Source organism: Macrotis lagotis, chromosome 2 (genome assembly GCF_037893015.1).
Source record: "Macrotis lagotis isolate mMagLag1 chromosome 2, bilby.v1.9.chrom.fasta, whole genome shotgun sequence".
Classification (NCBI taxonomy): Eukaryota; Metazoa; Chordata; class Mammalia; order Peramelemorphia; family Peramelidae; genus Macrotis; species Macrotis lagotis.
The window spans coordinates 242,800,101-242,828,064 of record NC_133659.1 but is presented as its reverse complement, the minus strand read 5'-3'; the positions used below and the strand labels follow the sequence as shown (position 1 = coordinate 242,828,064).

General features: G+C 40.2%; 1 protein-coding gene across 7 annotated transcripts; it reads right to left on the bottom strand.

Annotated features, from left to right (window-relative positions):
- Positions 1-30: 30 nt before the first annotated feature.
- On the bottom strand, positions 31-27,915 carry CNTROB (centrobin, centriole duplication and spindle assembly protein). 7 transcript variants are annotated; one of them, XM_074225540.1, is made up of 21 exons: positions 27,725-27,915; positions 26,923-27,164; positions 26,475-26,755; positions 24,814-24,898; positions 24,564-24,627; positions 24,009-24,165; positions 23,278-23,394; positions 22,833-22,949; positions 21,261-21,359; positions 20,239-20,475; positions 19,713-19,859; positions 16,109-16,242; positions 15,763-15,888; positions 15,436-15,589; positions 3,512-3,779; positions 3,017-3,147; positions 2,719-2,857; positions 2,386-2,556; positions 2,067-2,202; positions 1,559-1,631; positions 32-1,336 (listed from the first exon to the last, which is right to left on the bottom strand). In XM_074225540.1, exons 2-21 carry the CDS (start codon positions 26,945-26,947, stop codon positions 1,223-1,225), a joined length of 2,775 nt encoding a protein of 924 aa, XP_074081641.1. In that variant the 5' UTR covers positions 26,948-27,164; positions 27,725-27,915; the 3' UTR covers positions 32-1,222. The 7 variants fall into 7 exon arrangements, with proteins under 7 accessions (XP_074081643.1, XP_074081641.1, XP_074081642.1 ...); XM_074225541.1 differs by having other exon boundaries at positions 27,729-27,915; XM_074225542.1 differs by having other exon boundaries at positions 31-1,336; positions 24,009-24,159; positions 26,923-27,915.
- Between the last annotated feature and the right edge of the window lie 49 nt (positions 27,916-27,964).

Below are 27,964 nucleotides of genomic sequence, written 5' to 3'. Positions count from 1 at the left end.
GCATGACACATTTCTAAAACTTTTAAGTGACATATGATATTAATAGAGCTATAACTGGCAACTTTAGCACTCACAGCAACTGGGGAGAAAAGGGAGCTGTGCCAAGGGGTGAGGGAATGATCCAGCAGTGCTTAGCACTGCTAAGAGTTTGTACAGATAAAGACAAAAGAGCCCTTGAACTCAAGGAGCTTTTAGGAAGGTAGAGTCCAAGTTCACCTATTCAATTAGGTGGCACTTTATGATTTGTAAAGTGCTTTTTACAAAGTTTATTTAAGTGTCACAATTATTTAGACTCTATAAGTATTACTCCCCATTTTACTGAGGATCCTGAGGATGAGAGATTAAGTAGCTGGCTTGCTCATGGTCACAGAACAAGAAACAACAGGATTTAAATCAGGTGTTCTTTATTCCAAGACCGGCACTCTGGACATTTTAGGCTGCCAACCTTCTGGGTACTAAACTCAGTGCTGTTAACACCTTTTCTATCCTGTCATGCTGGTGCAAAGCCTCAGTTGCCCCCACCCTAGTTATAGATGCTACACTGAATATTTAAGATTTTGTTTTAAATCAGAAATAACTTTTCCCTCCTGAAGAAAATCTTCCCTTCCATATTAAATACTAAGCAAGCCTGAAGTTCTACTAAAACTCTTACACCTGTTCTCAGTGTTGGAACACAAGGGAATCACCCTTGCCTTACCAGACCTGCCTAATTTCCCTCATAGACTGTGAAACTGTGGGACCTGATTGGCCGAGTGGGCTAAGACTTAACCTACATCTCCCTCAGTGCTGCTTCCAGATCTCTGAAGGCCCACTCACAAGGAAAAGGAGCCCTTCATTCCAAGGTGGAGACATCACTACAACCTGCCTGGCTGACCAGACTCCTTTTCTGACCAGTTGGAGATAAGACAGGCCAAGATAGGCTCTTTCTAACCAAACTAAGTGCTAGAGTATCCTTGAAGATGCCTTTAATGCTATGCCTGAGTCAACTTCCTTTTGTTAAACAATGAATGAACTGCATGTTTCATTTTCTTCTAACATCAAACTTGAGACAGGGACCTAGTCTAATACTAACAAAACTCTTATACAGGGGCTGTGGTCCTTTTCAGTTTATACTTAATCTACTCACTTTCCCAAATCCCCTCAAATTCAGATACAACCAGTTTTTATTTAATAAAACAGTTCTTTTAAAAAATGTTAAGGGGTTGGGGGTAGGATACAGGAGCTATCTCCAGATTCCACTTCGATTCCTAGTACTGCCTGGTGCAGGATGACCACTTTTCTTCCTGCCCACTGGCTTCTCAGCCTTATTAGTATTAGTAGAGCGACGGGATGAAACCTGAGAAGGAAGTCATGAATATCAGTTTTAGATATTTTACACACTATGATCTCCCAATCCCTAGAAAAAGTCAAGAGGAATGTGGGGGGAAAAGGAGCCATGATCAAACAGAAAAGAACCACATATTCATACACAGGAGTAGGCAAAGCAATCAGGAAGAATTAAAATGATGGGGGACTAGCAGGAGCCCTCTCAGATCTTTAGTCCCTACTCTTCTCTCACCTCTTTCCGGAGAACCTCTCCCAAGCGTGGGTCTGCATTCCTTCTGGGGATGCCATCCCCTCTACCTTCAACTCTGTCACATAAATTGAAAAGCAATGTAGAGTGACAGTCAACACTTTCAGCCCAGGGAAAGAGTTCTACCAGCAGCTCAGAACAGAATAAGTAACATCCTATTATCCCAAGAGGTTAAAGTAAGAGCAGGAAGGGATGACTGCAGGAGAGAAAGGATAACAGAGTAGAGGAAGAGAACGATAGAGTAGAGAAATGATGGGGACTGAGCAGACAGGATGACACATGGCCTTGCGTGGGAGGGGCTATGAAATAGGGGAGATTATAGAGAAAAGAGGGAGAAAGGGTAGAGAGCAAGAAGAAATATAGGAAGAGCAATGGGGAAAACTTGCTTTTCCACCCCGAACAGACCAAACTACCCAGGAGATGAGATGCTAAAGCTCTACTGTTTCTTGTCCCTCATAGTCTTATCCCTCCTTCCCCTACTTAGTTCTTTTACCCACTATGCTCCGACCCCCTTAAGTACAGTAAAAGATCCAGAGTAGTTGGGCCCCCATTGCCTCGAGTCTGGTACTGTCGAAGCAGCCGTGACAGCTCTGCCAGTTGCCGAGGGGATATTGATCTTCCCTCTCCACCTTAGGAAAACATGGTCATTATTCTATTAACTTCTGTACCTTGTCCATCCTCCCTTTAACCCCCAAGCTTCCTCACTGCCCCATCTCCCCCCTCCCTTTCTTTCTCTCTGAAGGTCTCTACTTTTCCCAACTTCAGTCTCTTCACACTCAACCCTACCCTCTTCTCCTCCCTGTAATACTCACCACTTTCTGGGGAGCAACCTTCCTGGCTGTAGTTTTGTGGAGGAGTTGGAGGCAGCTCAGGTACCCGGAAAAGACTGGATGCCTTGGCCAGTGGTACTTTAGTTTTATGGACAGGAGGTGGGGGCCGTGGTAGTGGAGGAGCTTCCTCCCAAGGGGAAACCATCAGGGGACCTGGACAAGTGTTAAAGTTTTTCTGATTAGAAGAGGGAAAGGCATCAGAGGTTCCGCTCTCCTGTAGGAAACTCTTTGATTTTGCTCAGCACCTCATTATTTACCTTAGAAAACTAGGTTCTATGCTCTCTGGGTTTTATGGACCCATAGTGCTGGACTTACCAGGTTTAGGGGGCAGCAAATCAATGGTGGGGCTCACACAGCTCTGGGGCACTGGTTCCAAGAACTGTGGAGAGAAAGTAGCAGAGGACCCTAGAAGAGATAGGGGGTTGGGCTTCTTGGTCTCTGTAAGGGGTATGGTCTGGGGAAAGAAAAGGAACTATCAGATAGGCTGAGTATCCTAAAGTCTGGGAATGTCTCCAAAAAGGTACCAGCAAAGAGCCAATAATAAGGAGAAACAGGGGTCCTGGAAAGAGAATCCCTGAGGAAGAGCCCTGAGATAATACAGGGAGTCCCATACCTGGTGCAGATAGTGCTTTAGCTCTTCCAACTGTGGAGGGGGCAAGCCTTGATCTAGGGGTTCTTCTCTAGCTCCAAGAGCTTCTTCAGGGAATGGTCGTTCTGCTCGGTGCTCAGAAGGAAAGCCTCCAGCTGATGAGGGGGGAGAAAATAAATTGGTGGCAGAAGGGACACACTACAGGAAAAAAATCTTGGGAGATGTAGAAGAGAAGGCTAGGGATTATAATTCAGGACACATGGGATCTATTAGAGAACAGATATAAGATGATTAAGTGACAAGATGAAAAAGTGTAGATAAAAAAATAAAAAATAAAGTGTAGATAAAGTGAGGGGAAGGAGAGAGGACACAAAGAAAAGTTGAGATGAGAAATGCTAGAAGGGAGAATAGTTCAGAGCTGGAAAAGCAAATATTCAAGTTCTAGAAGACCTAGAGTCTAGGGAAAGAGACTAGAAAATTAACATAGAAGGAATCCTAGGGACAGTCATTCCTTGTTACCTGAGGGTGGAGTAAGATCTGGTTTAGGTTCCAAAGGCTTAAAGCTATGCTGACTCTGGAAATGAGGGCCAAGCAGAAGATTGAGAACAGGTGATGGGGTACGAGGATGGGTGATGTCCCCAGGCAGCTCCTCCCTTGGCTCCCGGTTCTGTTGCAATACTGGCTTCAGAGCCACTGCTGCAGGGGGCATACTCCAAGCTCTCCTCTCCTCTTTCTCATTTTCTCTGGGACCGGAGACTAAAGAGCTAGGAGTACCAGGGGGAGGGATCTGTAAAGAAATGGGGACAAGGACAAAGAGAAGAAAAGTAAAAATAAGAGCCAAGCGAAGAGGAGGCCAGAGAAGAATCAATGAATGTGATAGCCTTTGTGAAAGTATTGGCCAGAGTCATAATTTTCCCATGAGATAAGTGGTCAAAGGATAGTTTTCTATTCTTCTATTTTTTTTTTAATTCCAAATTCCTTCTCTCCCTTCCAAAGAAAGTCAAAGGCAGAAACAAGGTCCAGTCCAATATAGCAGCACTCTTTGTGGGTGCACCAATTAAACAGGGAATGGCTGAAAAAAGTGAGATATGTGAATGGAATAGAGTATTATTGTAGAATAAGAAATAAAAGGCAGCATGTGGTATATTGGATAGAGAGCTAGAGATAGACTTCTGGATTCAAACTAGATGCATGATTCCTCACCCTCTTCTCTCCCCAACCCAAGTCATTTAATCTCTCTGTATCCCAAGTAATTCTCTCAGGCAAAGGTATCACTGTACTAAATTAAAATTTAATAGGGAAATGTTTCACAAGACAAATTAAAACTACCAAAAAAACCCTATGTTAATAATAATGTGTGATTTTCTAAGCAATATGCATCCAAAAGGGAGATTGCCCTAAGGCACTGATCTACAAAGTGGGGTGTACAAGACAATTCGCTGTGGTACTGGAAGATTAGAACCCTTATTTATATATATAAAAAAAAATTAGGGGCAATTAGGTGGCACAGTGGATAGAGCACTGGCTCTGGAGTCAGGAATACCTGAGTTCAAATCTGGCCTCAGACACTTAATAACTGCCTAGCTGTGTGACCTTGGGCAAGTGACTTGCTTAAATTTAAAAAAAAATTAGTCTTGAATAATATTTACTATCTTTGCTGGTATCCTCAAAAGGTCTGACTACAAGTTCTAATTGTTCTCAAAATATCCTGAGAGAAGATGGAGAACTGGCAGTGAATCCCTCCCTAGTTTCAGTGTATGATGATGTTAAGTGGATTTATGGATTACATAATCCATCTTTAACTACCACAAAACAGACCAGAGGCTTAAAAAGATTCTTGCAGAGAAACTACAAACTGAAGATATTAATAATGCAAGCACAGGCAAACAAGAAAAATAGCAAAGTTGGTTCTTCTACTCTTAATAAAAGCTCTTTGTCATCACCTAACAATGACACTGTAATCAGATCTAACAAGGATAATGGAAATAATATCAATATCCAGTTAAAAGGGTTGGCTTGGTGACACAGTGGAGAGCACCGGCCCTGGAGTCAGGAGTACCTGAGTTCAAATGCAGCCTCAGACACTTAATAATTACCTAGCTGTGTGGCCTTGGGCAAGCCACTTAACCCCATTTGCCTTGCAAAAAAAAAAAAAAACAACCCTAAAAAAATCCAATTAAAAAATTGAAATTACCCAAATATAAAAAAGAAAAGGATTTATCTCCACTGTCATTAACAATGTACAATGAACCTCCCTTTAAAGGTAGATATCAATGAGGATTTCAGTCTTAGGCCTTCCTGAACCCTGGTGGACTTCTATGTGGCTAGTCCAGAAAAAAATTTCCTCTACAATGTAGATTGGTAACTATTCAACTCATACTCTTAGAACAGTGAGACTTTATTGATTACATAAACTACAGTGAATGTCTTTTTAGCATGTCTCCCCAGGATATGTGTAAGATATTCCTTTATAACAGGAAACTTTTAAATATTTTTTCAAGCAAAATGATTTTTATAGTCTATAATCCCTTTATGAAGTTCAAGCCAAGATGATATGGTTCTTCTACCCCAAAACTGCAAAAAAAAAAGTAGCTACAAAACTAGTACTAGCAAAAATAAACAAACCAAAAGCATCTCAGTTTTCAGAGATGAGTAAGTCACATGAAGCTTGCAAATCTTTGTGTCCAAAGGAAGCAAAAGCAGAGGGTCTTGCAAGAAGAAAAAAGAAGAAAGTCAGTAGGACACTTGGCAATGACCAAGAGACATGGGAGCATTCAGAAGAGAGATTCTGAGGTCCCTAACATTCTTCTCTTGAGATGTAGAAGGGACCCTGAAGATACAATACTTTGAACCTAAAAAATATGGAAGTGAGGATAATAAACATCTACAAGCAAAGTGAGGAGAAAAACAGCTTAAGCATACAACCCAACCAGAATTCCAGGAAGGGATACAGCAAAGAAAAAAAATGTTTTTAATGTTAAAATGCTTTCTTTTTAAGGTTTTGAGTTTTATAATTTCCCCCCTAATCTTGCTTCCCTACCCCCACCCCCCCCACAAAAGGCAGTCTGTTTGTCTTTGCATTGTTTCCATAGTATTCACTGATCCAAGTTAAATGTGATGAGAGAGAAATCATATCCTTAAAGAAGAAAAATAAAGTATAAGAGACAGCAAAATTATATAATAAGATAACTTTTTTCCTTCTAAATTAAAGGTTATAGTCTTTGGTCTTTGTTTAAACTCCACAATTCTTTCTCTGGATACAGATGGTATTCTCCATTGCAGACAGCCCAAAATTGTCCCTGATTGTTTCACTGATGGAATGAACAAGTCCATCAAGGTTAATCATCACCCCCATGTTGCTGTTAGGTGTACAATATTTTTATGGTTCCGCTCATCTTGCTCAGCAAAATCCCTCACTCATGCAAATCCTTACATGCTTCCCTAAATTCCCATCTCTCTTGGTTTCTAATAGAACAATAGTGTTCCATGTCATACATATACCATAGTTTGTTAAGCCATTCCCACTAGTAGAGTTTTGCAGTCTATGTCTTCCTGTAGCTCTTTTAACTTCTCCTCTATGATTTTGGATGCTATACCATTGGGTGTGTACATATTTAGTATTGAAATTGCTTTATTGTCTATGGTAACTTTGAGGATGATATAGAGTCCTTCCCTATCTCTTTTAATGCTATCTATTTTTGTAGTTGCTTTGTCTGAGATAAGGATCGCAACCCCTGCTTTTTTCACTTCAGCTGAAACAAAATATATTTTGCTCCAACTTTTTATTTTTACTCTATGTCTCTCTCTGCTTCAAATGAGTTTCTTGTAAGCAGCATATTGTAGGATTCTGGTTTTTAATCCACTCTGCTTTTTGCTTACATTTTAAGGGAGAGTTCATCCCATTCACATTCAAAGTTATAATTACTCTTTATTGCCCTTATGCTATCTTCCCTCTTTTTGTATTTCCCCCCTTTTCCCCCTTTATCCATATTCCTCAGTATTTTGTTTCTGAATACCACCACCTTCAGTGCATTTGCCCTCCTATATCAACCCCCTTCCCCTTTCTTTCCTTTTTTCCCTTTTCTCCTTCCTCCTTCCTTTCCTTTCCTTCTGTTAGTTCCCCTTTTTCTCTCCCCCCCCCCCTTTTAATACTTGAAAGGTAGGATAAATTTCTTAACTGAATGTGTATAAATTAACTTTAAGCCAAGTCTGATGAGATGAAGATTCAAGTGGTTCTCACTTCCTCCCTTCTTCCCCTCTATTACAATAGGTCTTTTGTACCTCTTGATGTAATGAAATTTACCCCATTCAATCTCCTCCATCCTCCCAATCTCCTTATTGTCCCCCTTTTAAAGGAGGTATTGCTTCTAAATCATTCTGAGTCACAGAAAAGTTATGAGTGTCCATCACTTTTGGCTAAGTATATTCTCTCTAATAGAGTTACAATTCTTGAGAGTTATTAGAGTCTTTCTCTAAGGTAGGGATTTAGCCAATTTTGTTTTATTGGATAGCAGTTCTTTTTTAACCTTTCATGTGTCTCTTGAGCCTCCTGTTTGAGATCCAAATTTTCTATTTAGCTCTGGTCTTTTCATCAGAAAATGTTGGAAGTCTCCCAGTTCATTAAATGTCCATCTTTTCCCCTGGAAGAGAAGGCTCAACTCTGCCTGATAGTAGACTCTTGGCTGCATTCCAAGCTCCCTTGCTCTTCAGAATATCTCATTCCAGGCCCTTTGATTCCTTAATGTTGATGTAGCCAGGTCCTGCACAATCCTTATTGTGACTCCTTGGTATTTGAATTGTTTCTTACTGGCTGCTTGCAGGATTTTCTCTTTTACCTGATAGTTCTGGAATTTGGCCACAACATTTCTTGGTGTTTTCATTTTAGGATCTCTTTCCAGAGGGGATCAATATATTCTTTCAATAAGTATTTTGTCCTCTGGTTCCATGATATCAGGGCAGTTTCCCATCACTAAATCCTGTAATATTAAGTCCAGGCCTTTTTTCTCGTCAATGTTTTCAGGAAGTCTTATAATTCTCAGGCTGTCCCTTCTTGATTGGTTCTCAAGGTCAATGCTTTTGCTGATAAGGCATTTTATATTTTCTTCTATTTTTTCTATCTTTTGGTTTTGTTTAACACAATCCTCTTATCTCATGAAGTCATTAGTTTCCACAGATTCCATTCCTTTTTTTAGAGAAGAATTTTCTTCATTTACCTTCTGTAACTCTTTTTTCCAATTGGTCAATTCTATTTTTGAAGGAGTTTTCCATTTGCCCAATTGAGGATTTGAGAGAATTATTTTCTTTTTGTATTTGTCCAATTGTATTTTACAATGTTTTGTTTTCTTGTTGTGAGATGTTAATTTTCTCTTGCAATGTGTTGATTTTCCTTGAGTTTCTTTTCCCAACTTTTCCAATTGATTTTTAAACTGCTACCTGGTTTCTTCAAGGAGTCTTTCTGTGCTGAAGACCAATTCATATTCTCCTCAGAAGTGCTAGATCTCTCTGGGTTAGAGTCCTTCTAAGCATTTCTCCATGGGTCCCCTTTTTTGCTTGTTTTTCTTTATTTTTCTGGGATCTTGTGTTGGGGGGAGGCTGGCTCTCTGAGGTTTGCTTTTGAAGATCCTAGAGGCTTTGTTCACTTGGCTTAGTAATTCCAAGGGTCAGCAAGTAGGGGGTGCTGGCTGCTTTCTCTGGAGTTATTGAAGCCCTCTCCCAATCCTGGAGAGAGGGAGGAGGGGCAGCTGGGTCTGAGTTGACCTTGAACAAAGGGCTGGAAGCCAATCTCCCTTTCCGCTGAGTAGGTTCCTTAGTCCACACCTGTGCTTGAGGGGATGGGGGTGGGGTGGATGGGGAGGCTACCCTTTGTTCCTGGAAGAATGATCCAAAAGTATGGAGCTCAGGTCCTGCACCTAATTGGACCAGGCTGCAGACCTCTCTTTCCCCAGGCTAAAGATTCTGCCCATCCCTGCACTGACTGACCTTGTTGGTCTTCTCCTAGATTCTTTTTCTGGATTTTGTTGATTGAGTTTCTGTTAAGAGGTTTCTGTCATGTTATTTTTGAGGGGACACAGGGAGCACTTAATGTAGTGCCTGTCTTCTCCCCACCATCTTGGCTGGAAGTCCTCAATGTTAAAATACTTTAATAAATTGAATGAGAACACTTGCGGAGAAAAATTAGAAAAGAAATGAAAGCAATGGAAAAAAGAATTGGAAACAGAATTAATGATAACAAGAACAAAAATTTTGCCCAGGCAACAAATTCACTGAAAATTAGAATGAACCAAAAGAGTCAATGTTTCCATGAGACAAGTCTCAGAGTCAAAACACTTAATAAAAGAAATGTAAGATTTTGATAGCAAAAACAACTGACCTGTAAAACAGAAGATGGGAAAAAATTAAGAATAACTGCCATTATTCTCAGATGAAGAAATTAAAGGCTCTATTTCATATAGTCCATATGAAAAATGGTTCTAAATCACTACTGATTAGGGAAATGAAAATTAAATTACCTTGGAGGTACCACCTCACACCTAACAGATTAGTCAATATGACTTAAAAGGAAAATGATCACTGTTGGAGAGGATGTGGGAAAACTGGGACACTAAAACATTGTTAATGGAATTATGAAATGATCCAACCTTTCTGGAGAGCAATTTGGAATCATGCCCAAGAGCAATAAAATTGTGCATATCCTTTGATCCAACAATACCACTTCTAGATCTGTATTCCAAAGAGATTACAAAAAGGGTAAAAATTCTACATGTACAAAAATATTTATAGCAGCTCTTTTCATGTTAACAAAGAACTGGAAACTGAGGTGATGCCCATCACTTGGGGAATGGCTGAACAAATTGTACTATACAAATGTGATGAAACACTATTGTTCTATAAAAAATCATGAGGGATGGAATTTCAGAAAAGACTGGAAAGACTTACATGAACTGATACTGAGTGAAATAAGTAGAATGAGAAGAACATTGTATACACTAACAACAACATTGGGTGATAATCAACTATGATAGACTTGTTCATTTCAGCAGCACAATAATCAAAGACAATTTTAAAAGACTTGTGATAAAAATTATCATCTATATGCAGAGAAGGAAATGTAGAGTTTAAATGCAGACCAAAACTTACTATCTTCAATTTTTAAAAGTTAATTTATGTATTGAGTCATTTTTTCTTTTTAATGCTTTTTTTCTTCTATTTGGATTTGATTCTTCTTTCACAACATGATTAATAGGAACATATATTTAGTATAGCTACAATGTAGAGCCTATATTACACTGCTTTTTGTTAGGGGGAGGGGAGGAAGGATGGGAGAGAGAAAAATATAAAACTCAAAACCATACAAAAAAATGACTGGTGAAAATTACTGTTGCATGTAGTTAGAAAAACAATAAATAAAAATATTTAAATTTTTAAAAAGAGGAATAACTTCCATTAACAAAACAAGAACTTAGATATCCTATTTCAAGAAATATTAAAAACAAAACTGTCCAGATCTCTTAGAACCAGACAGTAAAGTGAAAATAAAAAAGTATCTACCAGTCACCTCCTGAAAGCCCAAAATGAAAACTGCCAGGAAGATCACAGTCAAAATCCTGAGCATCCAGGTCAAAGAAAAAAATAAAAGCAGCCAGAAAGGAAGAATTCAAGTACCCTAAGAGTCTTAGTCAGGATCATATACAATTTAGCAGCCACCACTATAAAGGTGTGGAGAACTTGAAATAAAATATTCCAGAAGGCAAAGAATTTGAGCTTACAGTCAAGAATAATTTACCTAGAAAAACTGGGTGCTATGGGGGGGAAATGGTTCTATGAAGAAATATAGGATTTTCAAACATTCTTGATACAAAGACATGACCTACATATGAGGTTCAAATACAAGAGTTAAGAAATATAAAAAGGTAAACATAAATGAACAATGATAAGGAACTAAACAAGGATAAATTACTTAATTCAAATAAGGGGAGATGCCATATTTGTCCCTTCTAAGATCATCTAGAGTCACAAAAAATAGTCTTTTAAATAGACAAGTCAGGGGCAGGTAAGTGGTGCAGTGAATAGAGCACCAGCCCTGGAGTCAGGAGGACCTGAGTTCAAATCCGGCCTCAGACATATAATAATTGCCTAGTTATATGACCTTGGGCAAGTCATTAATCCCATTGCCTTAAACAAAATTTTTAAATAAATAGAAAAGACAGAGAGTAATGATCTTAAAAGAAGAATGGAGAAAAAGTGGAAGAAGAATTCATTGAGGGTGAAAGAAAGGAAGAGTAGGGAAAATTATCTCATAATCATGGTACACAAGAAGACATCTATACAAACAACAAGAAGGGTCTGGGGGATAGTTCACCTCCCTCTAATGTGAATTACTTAAAGGGAAGGAATAAGAAATACATTTCCCGGGGCGGCTAGGTGATGCAGTGAATAGAGCACTGGCCTTGGAGTCAGGAGTACCTGGGTTCAAATCCGACCTCAGACACTTAATAACTACCTAGCTGTGTGGCCTTGGGCAAGCCACTTAACACCATTGCCTTGAAAAATAAAAAAAAATGCATTTCCCTGAACAGGAGAGAAAAGGGAGAAAAGAAATGGGAAATTAGAAAGGAACCAGAGGAATTAAAGAGAGGATACACTAACGAAGGGTAAAAAAAATATTTATAGCTCTTTTGAGCTATATAAAATATGTTATATGAAATATAAAGAATAAGAATCTGATGCAATGTCTATCAACTGAGGAATAAATGAACAAGTTACATATGGTACATAAATATGATGGAATTTGTGCTGTAAGAAATGATGAAGGGGGGGCAGCTAAGTGGTATAGTGGATAGAGCACCAGCCCTAGAGTTCAAATCCAGCCTCAGACACTTAATACTAACTTAACTGTGTAATCTTGGACAAGTCACTTAACCACATAAAAAAAAAGAAATGAAGGTTTCAAAGAAACCAAGGATAACTTGTATGAACTGAAAGAGAAAAGAGAAAAATAGAATCAAAAGAATAGCTTATAAAATTCCAAACAACTCTGAAAGACTCAGGAATTCTTTATCAATGTTATGACCAAACACAGAGGACTATTAATGAAATATACTTCCCCTCTCCTAATACAGAGGAGTTCAGAATGAAACTATTTTTTTTCTTTTAATGAAATCATTTTTTTCTTTTTTCTTGAACATGGCCAATGTGGAAACTTGGTTTTGATTATGCATGTTTGTAAAGGGTTTTGTTTTTCTTTTGTCCTCAACTGGCGAAGGGATTTGCTGACTGAAAAAGATGAATTATGATAAAAATGTACTTTAAATAAATTTTATTTGATTGATTGGTCCATAGTGATCTAGCCTGACAAAACCTTTTTGAATACTGATTTTAACATCTGTCTAGTTAGCCATACCTCCTATGTGTTACCTGTAAATCTGATAAGTATGCCAATAATGTTTTTATTATCATCATTAGTAAAAAATATTATATTGCCCAGGGCCAAACATGGATCCTGGGACATTCTATTGGCAAAGTTGACAACTTTGTGTTCAAACACTCAACAACTTTGTGTTCAAACACTCAACTAGTTCTGAATCTACTTAACTAAATCTAATATGACAAGAGAATTTCTGGCTCATGCCAATACTGTGCTAAGAAAAACATTGCCCTGGTTTCTTTACTTAGAATTTTCAGTGTCAATGGAAGCTAAAAGCTTCCTGGGGACATTATTAGATTGATAACGTTCTATTAGTAGTTATTAATAATTTAGAGTACAAATTATCTTTATACAATAAAGAAGCATAGGATTAAGTTAAATATTATAAGGACTCTTTACTGAGGATTATGTTCCCCTTTCTGACAACTAGATAGTAGGAGGTTGATTTCTAGTTTATAAATTCCTTTAAGTCTTTTTTTTTTTTTAGGTTTTTGCAAGGCAAATGGGGTTAAGTGGCTTGCCCGAGGCCACACAGCTAGGTAATTATTAAGTGTCTGAGACCGGATTTGAACCCAGGTGCTCCTGACTCCAGGGCCAGTGCTTTATCCACTGTGCCACCTAGCCGCCCCTCCTTTAGTCTTAATGGGCAAATTCTTCTATTCTTGAACTTCCTGATGTAAGACGAAAAACTATGTTATTCCATCTACGAGTCCTTTAAAAACTTATACTTTTCAAATTATTTTTACCTCTTTGTTTTTTGCTTTTCCCTTCTTGTGGTTTTCCCCTTTTTGTTCTGATTCTTCTTTCACAGCATGATAAATGTGTAACACAACTGTCCATATATAACCTATATCAGATTACTTGTTACCCTTGGGTGGGGCAAGGGTGGGAGGGAGAAAATTTGACAAAAATGAATGTTGAAAATTATCTCATATAATTGGGGGGGAGTAATACTTTTATTGAAAAATACTACTGCTGTAGGGAAAAGAATTCTTAAAGCAATCTCATTTTGATAGGTTAAAAGAATATCAGATTTAATAGCTGTCCCACCCTAGAAACTCCTTAATGTGACCCTGACTCCAAAGGCTGACAATAACATGAAGTTGCATTCAAAATGTTTCAGACTGTACCTTGACTAATCAAAAGTCAAATAAACTTCTGTTTCCAACTGCATTATGTTCAAAACAAGTTTGCTAAGATTGCTGCAACTTTTGATTCCTCTCTGTAGTTAAATAAATTCTGTAAACAATTTTTTGACTGGCAATAGTCCACCTTCTATGTAGTTTTTGAATTAGACAGCTTCCTTTTTCTTTTTAGATTTAAAATCAATATGAAAAAAATCAAGGTTGGGGCATAAATTTCAGCTTCAGTTTTGATCCAATTGACCTTCCTGATGCAAAAATCCTTAACTTCCTCTTCTGTTACTTGTTTCTTTCTTTCTTTCTTTCTTTTTTAAGGTTTTTTTGCAAGGCAAATGGGGTTAAGTGGCTTGCCCAAGGCCACACAGCTAAGTGTCTGAGATCCGATTTGAAACCAAGTACTCCAGACTCCAGGGCCAGTGCTTTATCCACTGCACCACCTAGCCGCCACCTGTTACTTGTTTCTTGATGCATGTATCCTCATCTTTCCCTCTTGCTTACTATTTCATTGTACTCATCCTGCTTATGTAGTCACATTCTATATAAGATGTTCTAAGCTCACTAACTTTGAGTTAAAACTATACTTTTAGCGTAATAAAACTGCGATTAACTTTCCTTTTGGCAATTGACAGTAGAACCTAATTTATTAGGTAATTTTTATCTCATTAATCAAATACACATTTCTTGCATAAGGATATCAAAAAAATCTTACTAAACTCTACGTTAACTATCAATATAATTGGGGGGGAGCAATACTTTTTATTGAAAAATGCTACTGCTGTAGGGAAAAGATTTCTAAGGCAATTTTAATCAGGGGAATATTAATTCTCCATATTTACCAGTTTCAAAATACTATCAAAAAAGGAACTTTGGTTTCAATTGTGATGCTAGGAAATCAAATCAGTCAACACTTAAAGAAATTAATTCAGGGTATTCACTGGAAGGTCAAAGACTGAAACTGAAGATTAAATACTTTAATCACATAATGAGAAGATGGGATTCATTGGAAAAGATGAAAAGGCTGGGAAAGATTGAAGATAAACAAAAAGGACAGACTTTGAGAGATGGGGGGGGGGGGACAAAGGACCTGGTGTCCAAGAGTTAGATATGAATGAATGACTGTACTACAACAATAACTGGTCCTTCTTATTTATCTCTTCTTATGACTCTTTGTAATCAATATTTTTAATAACATGCACTAGAATTTTGCCAGAAATACATGCAAAGCTCATTGGCATATAGTTGAACTACATTACAATCTCTTCCTTTTTGGATAGTCAGGACTACTTTTGCCCTTTTCTCATCCTGTAGTACTTTGTCTACTGCCAAAAATCACTGGTAATGACTCAGTAACCATATCCACCAGTTATTTTTTGTAAGTACCCTAAAATGTAAGATACTAGGGTCAGGTAACTAGAATTTGTTAAGAGTACATAGTTGGGGCAGCTAGGTGGCATAGTGGATAAAGCACCGGCCCTAGAGTCAGGAGTAGCTGGGTGCAAATCCGGTGTCAGACACTTAATAATTACCTAGCTGTGTGGCCTTGGGCAAGCCATTTAACCCCATTTGCTTTGCAAAAAAAAAAACCTAAAAAAAAAGAGCACACAGTTGTTTTTTGACTCTCTTTATCTTGAATATTAACTCCCTATGAGCAATTTTTGTTTTATACTTTTTAATACTAAGATCACTCTCCTTGGAAGAAAACAAGCAAAAATAATAAATGAGCCATCTCTGCCTTTTCTCAGTTATGATCTTATCTGAGTATCAAGTTCCAAAAAATAGCCTTTAAAAATTTCTTGTCTTCTTTTAAGTCTTAGCATTTTTCCTCTGATTTCAATTCAGCTCAGTTCATTATGCATGTCCACGCCGACAAGGCCTACCTGAGAAGGAGCTGTGGTGCTGAGCAGTTGGTGTGCTTCATCCCAGTGAGCCCGAAGCATGGACTGGAATCTCTCTACCAGTTCTACCCGCTGCTCTTCTAGATGTTGGTATGCCATCCGCAATTCCCGTACTAGAGTCTGCTCATGAGTCAATCTAGTTAAATGAAGGGAAAAGGAATTTAAGGGCTAGATTTTTGAGGCCCTTAGGGGAAACTTGGTGGACAAACTACGGATTAGGGAGTATGATACTTGAAATCTTGAGAGAATCAGAATCCTGGGTCACCCAGTAACAGAGGAAAAGTTTGAGGAGGTTCTAGAGGCCAGCACCTGAGCTCATAATCTTGAGCCACCTGCTGATGTCGATCTTCTCGCTCTGATAACTCCACTTGGAATTGATCCAACTGACTGGACAGTTCCTGCTGATGCTGCTCAGTCAACTCCTGTAACTGCTTCCTAATAACAATTAAAATTTCAATTTATTAGTAATAAAAACAACTTTTATGGAGCATTTTCTACCACAAAGCCTGAGTCTAGGGCTGAAAACAGAAAAAATGAGTAGGAGAAAATGAGAATCAAGGGGAAAAAAAGGTTAGGTTTACTCATGACAAGTAAACACTGAGCAAGAGTGAGGAGACAACTGGGAAAAGGCAAAACAGTGGACCCTCCCTGGTACCTGTGTTGTTCCCGAAGATTGCTCACTTGTCGAAGGCTGCTCTCTTGCACCTGGGCTAGTCGCTCAGTAACTCTCTGCTCTAGCAAAATAGCAAGCTCTGACTCCATCTGTACTCGCTGAGCTTCAAACCGGGCCTGATTGTGAAGTGATGCAGAAGATAGTCAGGCTGGCCTAGGAACTCAGGGTCCAGCCTCTGTTCCCTATTGAGGTTTAAAGAGACTAAAGGCAGAATATAGAACAAATCACACACACACACACACATCAACATTCACATCCCGAAAAGAGGAAAAGTAAAAGCAAAGAATTTCTTTCAATCAAGGAATGAAAAGATGTCCCCTTCTTCTCACCAGTCTAAGAATTAACCATCTTTCAAAGGAGAAAGACTATCTCCTTTTAACATTAGTGAACTTGAAAAAGCAGTCACTGCTGGTGGAGCTGTAAATCAATATAGTCATTTAGGAGAGCAAACTGGAACTATGCTCAAAAGATTACTAAACTGGGCATATCCTCTGACTCAACAATACTATTAAACCTATACTCCACAGAGATCAAGGAAATAGGAAAAGGATCTATGTTAAAAATATTTATAGCAGCTCTTGGTGCAAAGAACTAGAAACTAAGGAGGAGGAGGTGCCTATCAATGGCTGAACAAATTATGGTAAATACATACACACACACACACACACACACACACACACACAGACATATGTGATGGAATGTTACTGTGCTTTAATAAAATAAGATAGGGGCAGCTAGGTGGCACAGTGGAAAGAACTGGCCCTGGAGTCAGGAGTACCTGAGTTCAAATTCAGCCTCAGACACTTAATAATTACCTAGTTGTGTGGCCTTGGGCAAGCTACTTAACCCCACTGCCTTGCAAGAAAAACTAAATAAATAAATAAATAAATAAATAAATTTAAAAAATAAATTAAGAAAGATAATTTCAGAGAAACTTGGGAAAACTTGCATGGATACTGAGTGAGTGAGCAGAAGAATTTATGCTATAACATTAACTTTGTAGAAACAAATTTGAAACACTTAACTGAGCAACACAATGATCAATTCGAATACCGGACAATGATGAAAATGATGAAATGCAGTGATGAAAAATGCAGCCTACCTCCTGATAGAACATAAATAGTCTGAGATATGAGGAAAGCCAAGTATGGCAGAATCCGCATTATTGAATTGTGGTGTGGAAGAAGGCTTTTGAGAGTTCTTTGAACAGCAAGATCAAATCAGTCAATACTTAAAAGAAATTAACTTTATCAGAAAGCCAAAGACAATAAAGAAGTATTAAATATTTGATGCCAGATTTGAACTCCTGTCCTCCTGACTCTTATCTTCTGAACCACCTAGCTGCTTCAGCTATTGCAGTAGTCTGAATATGGAGTGATGAGGACCAGATTAGTGCAATAGCTGAAGCAGCTACATAATTAATACTTATTAGCTTTGTAACTTTGGACATGTCACTTGACCCTGACTGCCTCAAGTTTCTTCTTATTTTAATTCATCTTTCATTCAGACATTAAATTGATTTCCTAAAGCTCAGGACCAATCAAGTCTCCTCCCTATTCAATAAACTCCAGTGGCTCTTTATTGTCTCTAGGCTCAAATACAAAATCTTCTTTCAAAGTCTTTTATAACCCAACTCCTTCCTACCTTTCCTATGGTGTAAGTCTTCTTATACCTTACTCTTCAACATGTACCCTTCAACCTGGTAACACTGGCTTCATTGCTATTCTACGACCAAGAGACTCCATCTCTTGGCTCTGGGCTTTTTTTCTGACTTTCCCCCCATGCCTGGAATATTCTCACTCTAACCTCTCAACTACTGTCTGGCTTCCTTTAAATCCCAAGTAAACTACCCCCCACCCTCCCTTCTACAGAAAGGACTTTCCTTACACCTCTTAATTCTAGTGCCTTCCCTCTGTTTTTATCTATTTATCTTGCCTGTATATATATTGGTCTGCTTGTTGTCTCCCTTATCATTCTGCAAGTTTGTTGAGAGCAGGGACTGTTTTTTGCCTCTTTTGCATGTCCAGTGCTCAGTATAGGGCCTGGCACTTAAGAAGTAAATACTTAAATATATGCTTGATTAGAAGGGAAGTTGTATGAATAAGACTAAAAAGACAGGAGGCAGATTATGGAAGTTCTTATTAAATACTAAATGGAAGATTCACGTTTCTCCCTCAAGGCAATGGAGAAACCTTTGAAGGTTACTGAGTTCGATGATGCACAAACTTTTGCCTTATAGAGATTATTTTGGCAGCAGTGTGGAGAACAGTTTGGGACTGAAAACACAGAGATAAATTCAAAGACTATTAAGGACTATTATAGTAGTACAGGTAAGAGATCAGAAAAATGCTTCAAAAAAAAAAGGTGATAAGCGGCTACACTGAAAAGGTGATCCTGTAATTTCTCTTCTTTAGTTCCTTATTGCTGCCTAGGGTACCACTATCCTCCCAGTCATGCAGGCTCTTAGCCTAGGGGACATTCTCAATTCCTTATTCTATCTTACACTCACATCTCCATGTTCAATCTGTTGCCAAGTCTCTTGATTTTTTCCATATATAACATTTCTCAGATGTGCTTCTTCTCTCTTCTGACACGTCACTATCCTGGTACAGTTTCTCATTGCCTTACCCCTAGGCTACTGCAGTAGCCTGTTGGTGGCTTGGCCTGCCGCAAGTTTTTTCTCACTCAAGTCTACCCTCTCTACTCAGCTGTGTCTATAACACAAATGTAATCATAACATCCCCTTTTCAATCAACCCAAATGGGCCCCCCTTTACCTCCAAGATCAAATATAAAATTATGTTTGTCTTTATATACCTTTATATACCTGGCCCCTTCCTACCTTTTCAGTCTTTTACTCTACATATTCTCAGATCAAATGACACTGGCCTCCTGGCTGTTCCAATCCATTTAAGTCATCTGCTGAGATATTCCATCTCTTGACTGGCTTTTACTGAGTATTTCCCATGCCAAGAATTCTTTCCCTCTTCAGTTCTGTCTGCCTCATGCCCTCCTTCATGTCTCAGCTAAAATTCTACATTCTACAGGAAGCCTTCCACAATTCCCATTAATGTTAGTGCCTTCACTTTTTATCTCCAATTTTATCAAGCAGATATTTTGCTTGTATTGAAATTGTTTGTATATTGTCTCCCTCTTTTGAATGTGTATATTATCTCCCTCTTTGATGCTGCTATTATGGCAGTTTTTGCCTTTCTTTGTATTCCCAGAGCTTATCACAGTGTCTGGTTCATAGTAGACACTTAATAAATGTTTGTTGTTGATATGTGTAGAGAAGCAACAGATGAAAGATACTTTAAAGGTAGAAATCATATGATCTGGGAAATGACTGAAAGAGAGGAATGAAGGGGAAAGTCTTCACAACTGGCAAAATGGTACCCTCAAATGAAATGAGTTTGGAGAAAAAGCAAGTATTACTGTGAACTAGCTCTAGCACATTGGAAATATGGTTTAAAAAAACCCCAGCAACCTAAAATCGGATCTCTTTTTTGACACTCAAAGATCTTGAACAAACCCTTCTCAACTAAGCAAAAAGTCAATGAATCCCAATAATCTTCCTGCCCCCTGACCTGCACCAGACTAGTTTCCAGCTGTAGAGCATCCCTTTCTCGTCGTGCTGTGTCCAATTCCTCTTCTAACCTTCGCACATCAGACTGAACAGAGGCCAGGAGCTGTTGAGCCTCTCGGGCTGCTTCTACCTCACGATGGGAATTTGCCTGAGGAGAAAGGAAAATCCCAAATACTTCACACCCTCTTCAAAGACTATTTCCTCAGGCTAACCTCTATACTCTATGCTCTGCTTCCTAATCTCCCTCTTCATACCTCAGTCCTCTTCCTATCCTTCCTCTCCAAACTAAGCCAAACCCCTAGTTACCCATAACTCTCCTTAGCAACCTATCCCTCCTGCTAGAACCATGCCCACTTGGCTTTGTCTTCCATGTTCCTCTCCTCATTTGCCACCACCATTCCTAGTAAACACTATTTCTGTACCTCAGTTCCTTTTGCCTTCAGTTCTTCCCCTTTGATGCAAGACTTTCTGCTTATCCTCCCCTCTCTACTCTAGGCTTCATTCCAACACTTCTCTCCTTCCCTCACCTGCTCCCTCTCCAGCTGGATCCGGCTCTCCTCTTGTAGATTCTTACAGCGCTCTTCCAGCTGGCGTTCGTGCTGGGTCCAGGCCTGGTGCTTTTCCTCCAAGGCAGCCTGGAGTGCTTCTAGCTCTCTGTGCTTATTCAGCTGCTTTGCTTGTGCCTCATCCCGCTCCTCCTGCAGAGTCCGACACCGCTGCTGTTCTCTCTCTAAGCTACGAGCTAAAGCTTGTCGTGCTTCCTTCTATAACCACAAGAGACAACCATGATACCTACCAAGGCCCAATACATCGATAACCTGTGAAATATCTCTTTAAATCTATAGGAAATATCTCTTTAAAGTTATACCTTTCCAGCAAGCCTGTGTACACTACTCAAACACAGTATAGAGCAGAGGTGAGGAATCTTTTTTTCTGCAGAGAACCATTTGAATATTCATAACATTACTTGATCAAACATTCAATTAACTCACCCTAAAAAGTTACTGAATTTATTGAATTTTGAGTACTATCTACAGTTGCCTTGGAAACACCTTAACCCCACACCTGATGTAGAGGAAAGAATAATGAATTTGAGTCAGAGGTCTTGGATTATTTCAATTTACTTAGGGAAACTGATTCAGAGAAGTTATTTGTAAAATGGAGATAACACACTAGCCAATATCATAGGATTGCTGTGAGGAAAGTTATATCTGAACATTCTACAAAAGTGTGTAATTATTATTACAAATCCTAAATTATAAATAAACAAATCTCAGCAGGCAATGAAAGATCTCGAATTCTAGTTGAACAATACTAATCAACAAAATTGGGTCATCAAGACATAGAATATGTACCAAAACTCAATTTGAGCTCCTAGCATCAATTAGTAATCAAACACTTGATTCATATCTTATCTCTTCAGTCAGAATCCAAAAGAAGGTTATCAGCTCTTTACAAGTCAGACATAATACAGCCTTATACCCTTATAGCCCACAGTTCCCTGAGAGTCAGAGTCCCAAGATAAGTGAAATTAGTCTGGCTCTCTCACCAATGTCTCTTGCTCCTGTTGCTGTTGGTTGGCTCCTTCTCGCTCCCTACTCAGGGCCTCCTTGGTTTGCTTCAGACTCTGTTCTAGGCGAGCTATAGTCTATAGACAGAGAGGAAGTGGGGATAGAACTCAGGGAGAATGAGGACTGAAGTCCCAGCATGCAATGTCCCCACCAGAATACACTTCAAGCTAAATTTAGCTCTTAGAGATCTAGGGGTTGATTGGGCAGGGGCACCCAACTTTTCCAAAATAAAGTAATTTTTATTTTTTTGAATGCCAAATGTGGTAGAGGGGAGAATCCAGAGTGGTAATGCTAACAATGGAATCCATGGCATTAATTTTGAGGGTGGCAGAATACCAAGTGAGACTTCAAAATTATGCTCAAAAGTCAAAAAATGGGAAGTTTTCAAAAGAATTGTAAATCCACAAACACAATTTGAAAAAATGTTCCACACTATTGTTCTACTAGAAACCAGGAGGGATGGGAATTCAGGGAAGCATGGAAGGATTTGCATGAACTGATGCTGAGTGAGTTGAGCAGAACCAAAAAAACACTGTACACCCTAACAGCAACATAGGGGGTGATGATCAACCTTGATAGACTTGCTTATTCCATCAGTGCAACAATCAGGGATAATTTTGTGATGGAGAATACCATCTGTATCCAGAGTTTGTGTTCAAACTCTGAGTTCAAACTGTGGAGTTTGAACAAAGACCAAGGACTATTACCTTTAATTTAGGAAAAAAAGTTATCTTATTATGTAATTTTGCTATTGCTTATACTTTATTCTTCTTCCTTAAACATATGATTTCTCTTACATCACATTCAACTTGTTGTTTGGTTTTTTTTTTTGTTCTTTAGGTTTTTTGCAAGGCAATGGGGTTAAGTGGCTTGCCCAAGACCACACAGCTAGGTAATTATTAAGTGTCTGAAGCCGGATTTGAACTCAAGTACTCCTGACTCCAGGGCCGGTGCTCTATCCACTGCGCCACCTAGCTGCCCCCATCACATTCAACTTAGATAAATGTATACCATGGAAACAATGTAAAGACTAACAGACTGCCTTCTGTGGGGGATGGGGGGAAGGAAAGCAAGAATGGGGGAAAAACTCAAAATAAATAAAAACTTTCTAAAAAAAATAATGTTCCTATGCCCAAAGGGCAACAAAAATGAACCAGCAATACCACTACTGGGTCTATACCCTGAAAAGATGATGAAAAAGGGTAAAAACATCACTTGTACAAAAATATTCATAGCAGCCCTGTTTGTGGGGGCAAAGAATTGGAAATCGAGAAAATGTCCTTCAATTGGGGGATGGCTTAGCAAACTGTGGTATATGTATGTCATAGAACACTATTATTCTATTAGAAACCAGGAGGGATGGGAATTCAGGGAAACCTGGAGGGATTTGCAGGTACTCCTGACTGCAGGTCCAGTGCAAAATACTTTTAAAAAAAAACAGTTCAACAGGTTAAGAACCCAGATCTAGTGTTATGTTTCTTATGACTAAAGTTGCAACTTTATTTCTACGTTATGGAAGCTGCCTTGTCTTCTGATCCCTAAGAGTGTACCTCTTGTTGTTGGCTTCGAATAAGTTCAACAGCTTTTTGCTCCTCTTGCAGCCCCCGAAGTACTTCTGTCCGCTCAGCCTCATGTCTGTTCCAGCCCTCTACCACACGGGCCAAAGTCTAGATAGGAAAGTGGAAGGGGAAGAAGGGAAGGTTTGGTGAGATTTTTACAGTAACCCTTTAGTTGTGTCTCTGCCTTTAGCAAATGTATGAGAATAATGCCCTCCTTCAATGAGGGGGGAGGAAGAGAAAAAATTTGGAACTCAAAATTTTAAAAAATGATTGTTAAACATCGTTTTTACATGTGATTGGGGAAAACAATAAAATAACATAAATATAATTCCCTCATTCATCATTCCACATTTCCACTTTTGCTAAAGCCAATGCCTCATTTCTCTGTGCAGGTGACACTGCACTTCAGGTCAAGCTTCCCCTCTTCCCCTGGCACCTTGTCCAGTTGTTCAATCATAAGATCTTTCTTTCGGTCTGCAGCCACGGCAACAGCTAACTGCTGCTGCAGTTCTAACACACGGGTCTGTAGATTCTGAATGTGACGTTCACAGTGCTGATGAAAGAAACCAAGGAATAGCATTCACTTTTTACCTATCCTGGTCCACAGTACTAGCAGAGCATTCTAGCAGAGAAAAATAAAGGTTGCCAAACACTTTGTCAAGGTCCCAGATAGCACAGTTTGGACTAAAAGAAGAACTATGAGTCACAAAAGGGAAGGTGGGTTGAGGATTGAGTTTCAACTATCTCTGTAACATGTTCCTCTTATCCTTCAGGAACCAGACTTAAGTGTAACCCTTCTCCTGACTTTCTTCTTTTCCCTGCTCTTTAGAAAAAAGTCTCAGAGACCCAAGGAATAACAAAGATGGAAAGCCTATTGTACACATGAGCTGAACATGGCAGGTGTTAAGGAAGATTCCTCACACGTTCCCTTCCATCTAGGAGATTAGTTCTTATGGGCAGTTACATCCCTTAGAAGGGAATAAATGAAGGGCAATGTTTACTTTAACTTCATACCTCTTTCCCCTCTCTAATACAGCTTCTGTAAAGAATGTAAAATGGGGAACATCAAATAGTATATAATTAATTCCTTCTGGAATTGATCCCACATCTATTCACCATCTCAGGAGTGATTCAACTACTCTTTTCTCCTTCAGTTCCTTAACTTACCCTACGGCGGGTGTGCTCTGTATCCAAGGCATCTCTTAGCCCCTGCAGATCAGGAAAGTAGTGAGGAGTTCCAGGCCGGATACTAGCATATCGAGGGAACAACTCCTCCAGGGCTGGAGCTGAGCTGGGTGGCGTTAGCTCTTGGAGAGGCCTGGTACTGGGCAAAATACAGAAATATAGCTAGAAAGTACTACAGATTAGTTCAGGTCAATCCAATCCCCTCCTTTTATTGATGAAGAAATTGAAACTAACAGAGGTGAAGAAATATACTGAAATTCCCTTAGCTAATTAATGGTAGATTGAGTCAAGAGTCCGACTCTCATGAGTCACAGTCCAGTGCCCTTTCTACAATAACTTGTTATACCATTAACCTGCTATACCACTAAAAGCAGTTAAGAACAGGGCAGGGAGAAAATTCTGAGCAAAAAAATGAGAGGAGTTGTGAACCTGCATGCCTGTGTTTCAAAACAAAGCAAATACAGAGGAATAGACAAATGGTTTAAGAACAAATACCATAGTAAAGGACATGATCACAAAGGCCTAATGGTAACTCACTTCAGCAGAGTGGCTGTGCTGTCACTGTCAAAAGAATCCTCTTCTCGCCTCTCTAGAACAGTACCTGGAAGCAGCCAGAGAAATCAAAGGGATAGGGGTAAGGTATGGACAGGGGTAGGGCCTATTTGAAGATGAAAGGTAATACACAGTCCTTTCCACCTCACCTTCTTCCCTGCTGTTTCCCTTTCATGCTTTTCCAGCCCTCTTGCTACATACCCTTTCATGGCCCCAGGGGAGTAGGCCCACTTACAAGGAGCAGTGTCTCGAGAAGCTTGGAGCATGCTTTGGAGGTGACCCCGTACATTTTCCATCTCCAGGATATGCTGGGCGCCTCCCTAAAGAAGAGAGGCCCAGAGTTTGGTTAACTCTATACTCTGCTTCCTGTCAGGGGAGGTATTTTCATCTTCCCTTTTCCTCATCCCACCCCCAGTTCTAGGAGTCAGGTATTTTAGTGTCTCAGCAAATAGGTAAAATAAATGAAGTGACCCCATTGAGGGTCACTACTCACACTAGCTTTTCCTCTATACTAACAACCCTCTTGATGACATGCTCAATTAGAATACTATGTTTTGTGATTAACACACTACATTCAAAATTCAAAACACTAATGTTAAATCTTACTTTGCTACTATCCCTAAAATGATTAGTGCTATCTTGTGACCCAGGACTTCCCAATAGAGATATGGGTCCGGATCTTCCTAGTACATAAGTCCCCAGCAATGGCAATATTGTACCCCTTCCAAAAATTATGATGTGTTGGGGAGAATCTCCCAGTGTGTCAAACTCATAATATCCTGATCCATTCTCTTACTCACAAATACCAGTTATTAGTAACAGGTATGATTGGCTCTACATTGTAATGTGGGGCAATGGAAAGAGAGTTTTATTTGGAATCAGGAAGACCTGAATTGGTTTTACTAGTTTGCAACTCTGGGCAAATCACTTGACTTTTTTTCAGCCTCAGTTTCATCATCTATAAGATGAGATTGATAACAATAGCATTTACTCCCATGGATGTTGTGAGGATTAAATTAGATAATTTATGTAAAGCACTTTTTAAACCTTTCATTTCAGTTGTAACCCCAAACTGAGATTTTCTGGCAAAGACTGGAGTAGTTTTGTCATCTCCTTCTTCAGTTCATTTTACAGATAAGGACTGAAGCAAACAGGGTTAAATGACTAGCCCAAAGTCACACAACTTATAAGTGTCCAAGGTCAGATTTAAATTCCATTCTTTCTGATTCTAAACCTGGGGCTGTGTCATCTAGCCCTCTCCAAAGCACTTAATATGTAGCATTTGTGCTTGCTATTACTGAAATGATTAGTAAGGTTTCTAAACATTAAATTCTAAGGTTATCTCAACTTTTAATTCTGTATTTTCTGTCCTCAAGCTACCTAACTTTTCTATAATTTTTGTCAGTGTTGACTCTCTTGCTCGAAATTGTTCAACAACTTCTAGAATAAAATGTAAACTCATCAAGTTGTCATTTAAAACCTTCCACAATCTATCCCCAATCTGACTTATTTCATATTAATTTCTGTTGACAAATTCCTTGTTCAAGGCAAACTGGACTACTATATGTTCATCAAGAGCAGTTCATCCTTTCACACAGGCTGTTGCTCATACCTGGAATTCATTCCCTCCTTACTACCACTTAGCTTATTTTTCTCTACCTCCTAAGGGAATCCTTAGGCCTTCACTCCAAATTTGGTTATCTCTGCACATGTTGTTAAAGTGTAAGACAATGGAGTGTTTCATTTTTGTCCTGCACCATACCTTCCTCAAAGTAGTTTCTTGATAAATGTTTGTTGAATTAAAGCTTGCAATCCAAATTCAACTCTTTGCAACCTATGTTGTTTCTATAGTCATCCAATGATCTGAGGATCCATCACCTCAGTGCTCAGCCCCACCTTTCTTTGTGAACTGATCTCCACCCCAGTAGACAGGCTTCGGCTCAGTTCTTGGGCCAGGCCCTCCAGTTCCTCAGGAGGAGTTGGAGAGTTGGAGGTCAAGTAGAGACTGGTCCTGGCAGTGGCCTCTGCTTTTTGACTTTGCCGCAAGGAAGCATAAAGCTGAGAGGTCACCTCTGAGAATGTCCCTTGGCTCCGCCCAGAGGGACCTGCTGTATCACACAGGATGTCCTCTGGCCGGAGGGGTGAGTTGGGACTGGGAGCTTGAGACGCCATGGAGGCTAGAGGGGGAGAGAGCTAAAGGCAGTAGGGAACCAGCGGCCTCTTGACTCCATTTAAAAGGGACCCAGGGGAAAAAGAAAAACCAGCAGAAGAAAAGGGTTTGCAGAGATGGGGTCCAGGAAGAAGAAGCAAGGAGAAATCGCCCCAAAACAGACTGGGTTCATACCCAGGAGGTCAATCTGCTGTGACATCTCCAGAGGCTTAAATCACCGCTGTTTCCATGAGGCCTGAGTACATGAACTCGGATGACTCCCTCTGGATCAGGGCTCTAATCCAAGAATACTTCATTGCTCCAAGTCACCAAGATCAAACCTGCCAGGTTCTCCTGATTTCAGAGGCCACAAAAATGAAGCAAGAAACTTCTATTCTCCAGCTTTTGGAAGTAAAGGCAAAGTAAAGGAAGCTTACCTGTTTTAGGGTTGGGGGCGGGGAGGAGGAAGAGGAAGAGGAAGAGGAAGAGGAAAAAAAAAGAGGGAAGAAGATGTTGGCTGCGGCTCCTTCTGCCCGGGGGGAGTGGTTGGTGGCAGGGAGATAAGCCACTCTGAAGCTTTGGGTTCTGAGCATCCCTAGAGAGGGAGGGAGGTAAACCAAAGGTGGGAACAACAAGAGGGTCCCAGATGTGGTTGGGCTTCCTTCAGAGCCCTGCCTGATCAACCTCCTGGAGGGACCAGCCCTCAGGGACCCCGTGTCCTCCCCAGGAAGAAGCGAGGTTCATAAACATTCCATCCCGCCCTTTCTGGCTTCTCGGCCATCCATCTCCTCAGCCTTCGCCGGGGGAGGGGTCCTTCCCCGGCTGCCCTTTGCCTCCCATCCGCCCCTAATCCTGGGGCCCTGGCCACCCCCGGCTTCGTTCTCCTCCGCTTGTGCCCTGCACCCCCAAGCAGGGGGCCATGGGAAAGACGTGTGTGGGGTCGCTCCCTGCGCGGGCCTCCCCCACCTCCCTTCCCCTTCCAACAGTTGGGTGCCACCTGCCCGCTCCGCCGGCGCCTCCATCCGGCCCGCCAGGGCTCCGGCGGCACGCGAGGCCCAAATCGCCCGTTTGAACTGGGGCCGCTCAAGGAGCCCGGGAAAGGGGCGGGCCGAGGGGCGTGGACTTGAGTGGGGTTGGAGGAGCTCGGGGAGGCCGCGTACGCCCTCCGGCGCCGCGGGGGATTGGCTGAGGGGCGGACGGACGCTCGGGGAGGCGGGGCCACTCCGGAGGGAGGGGT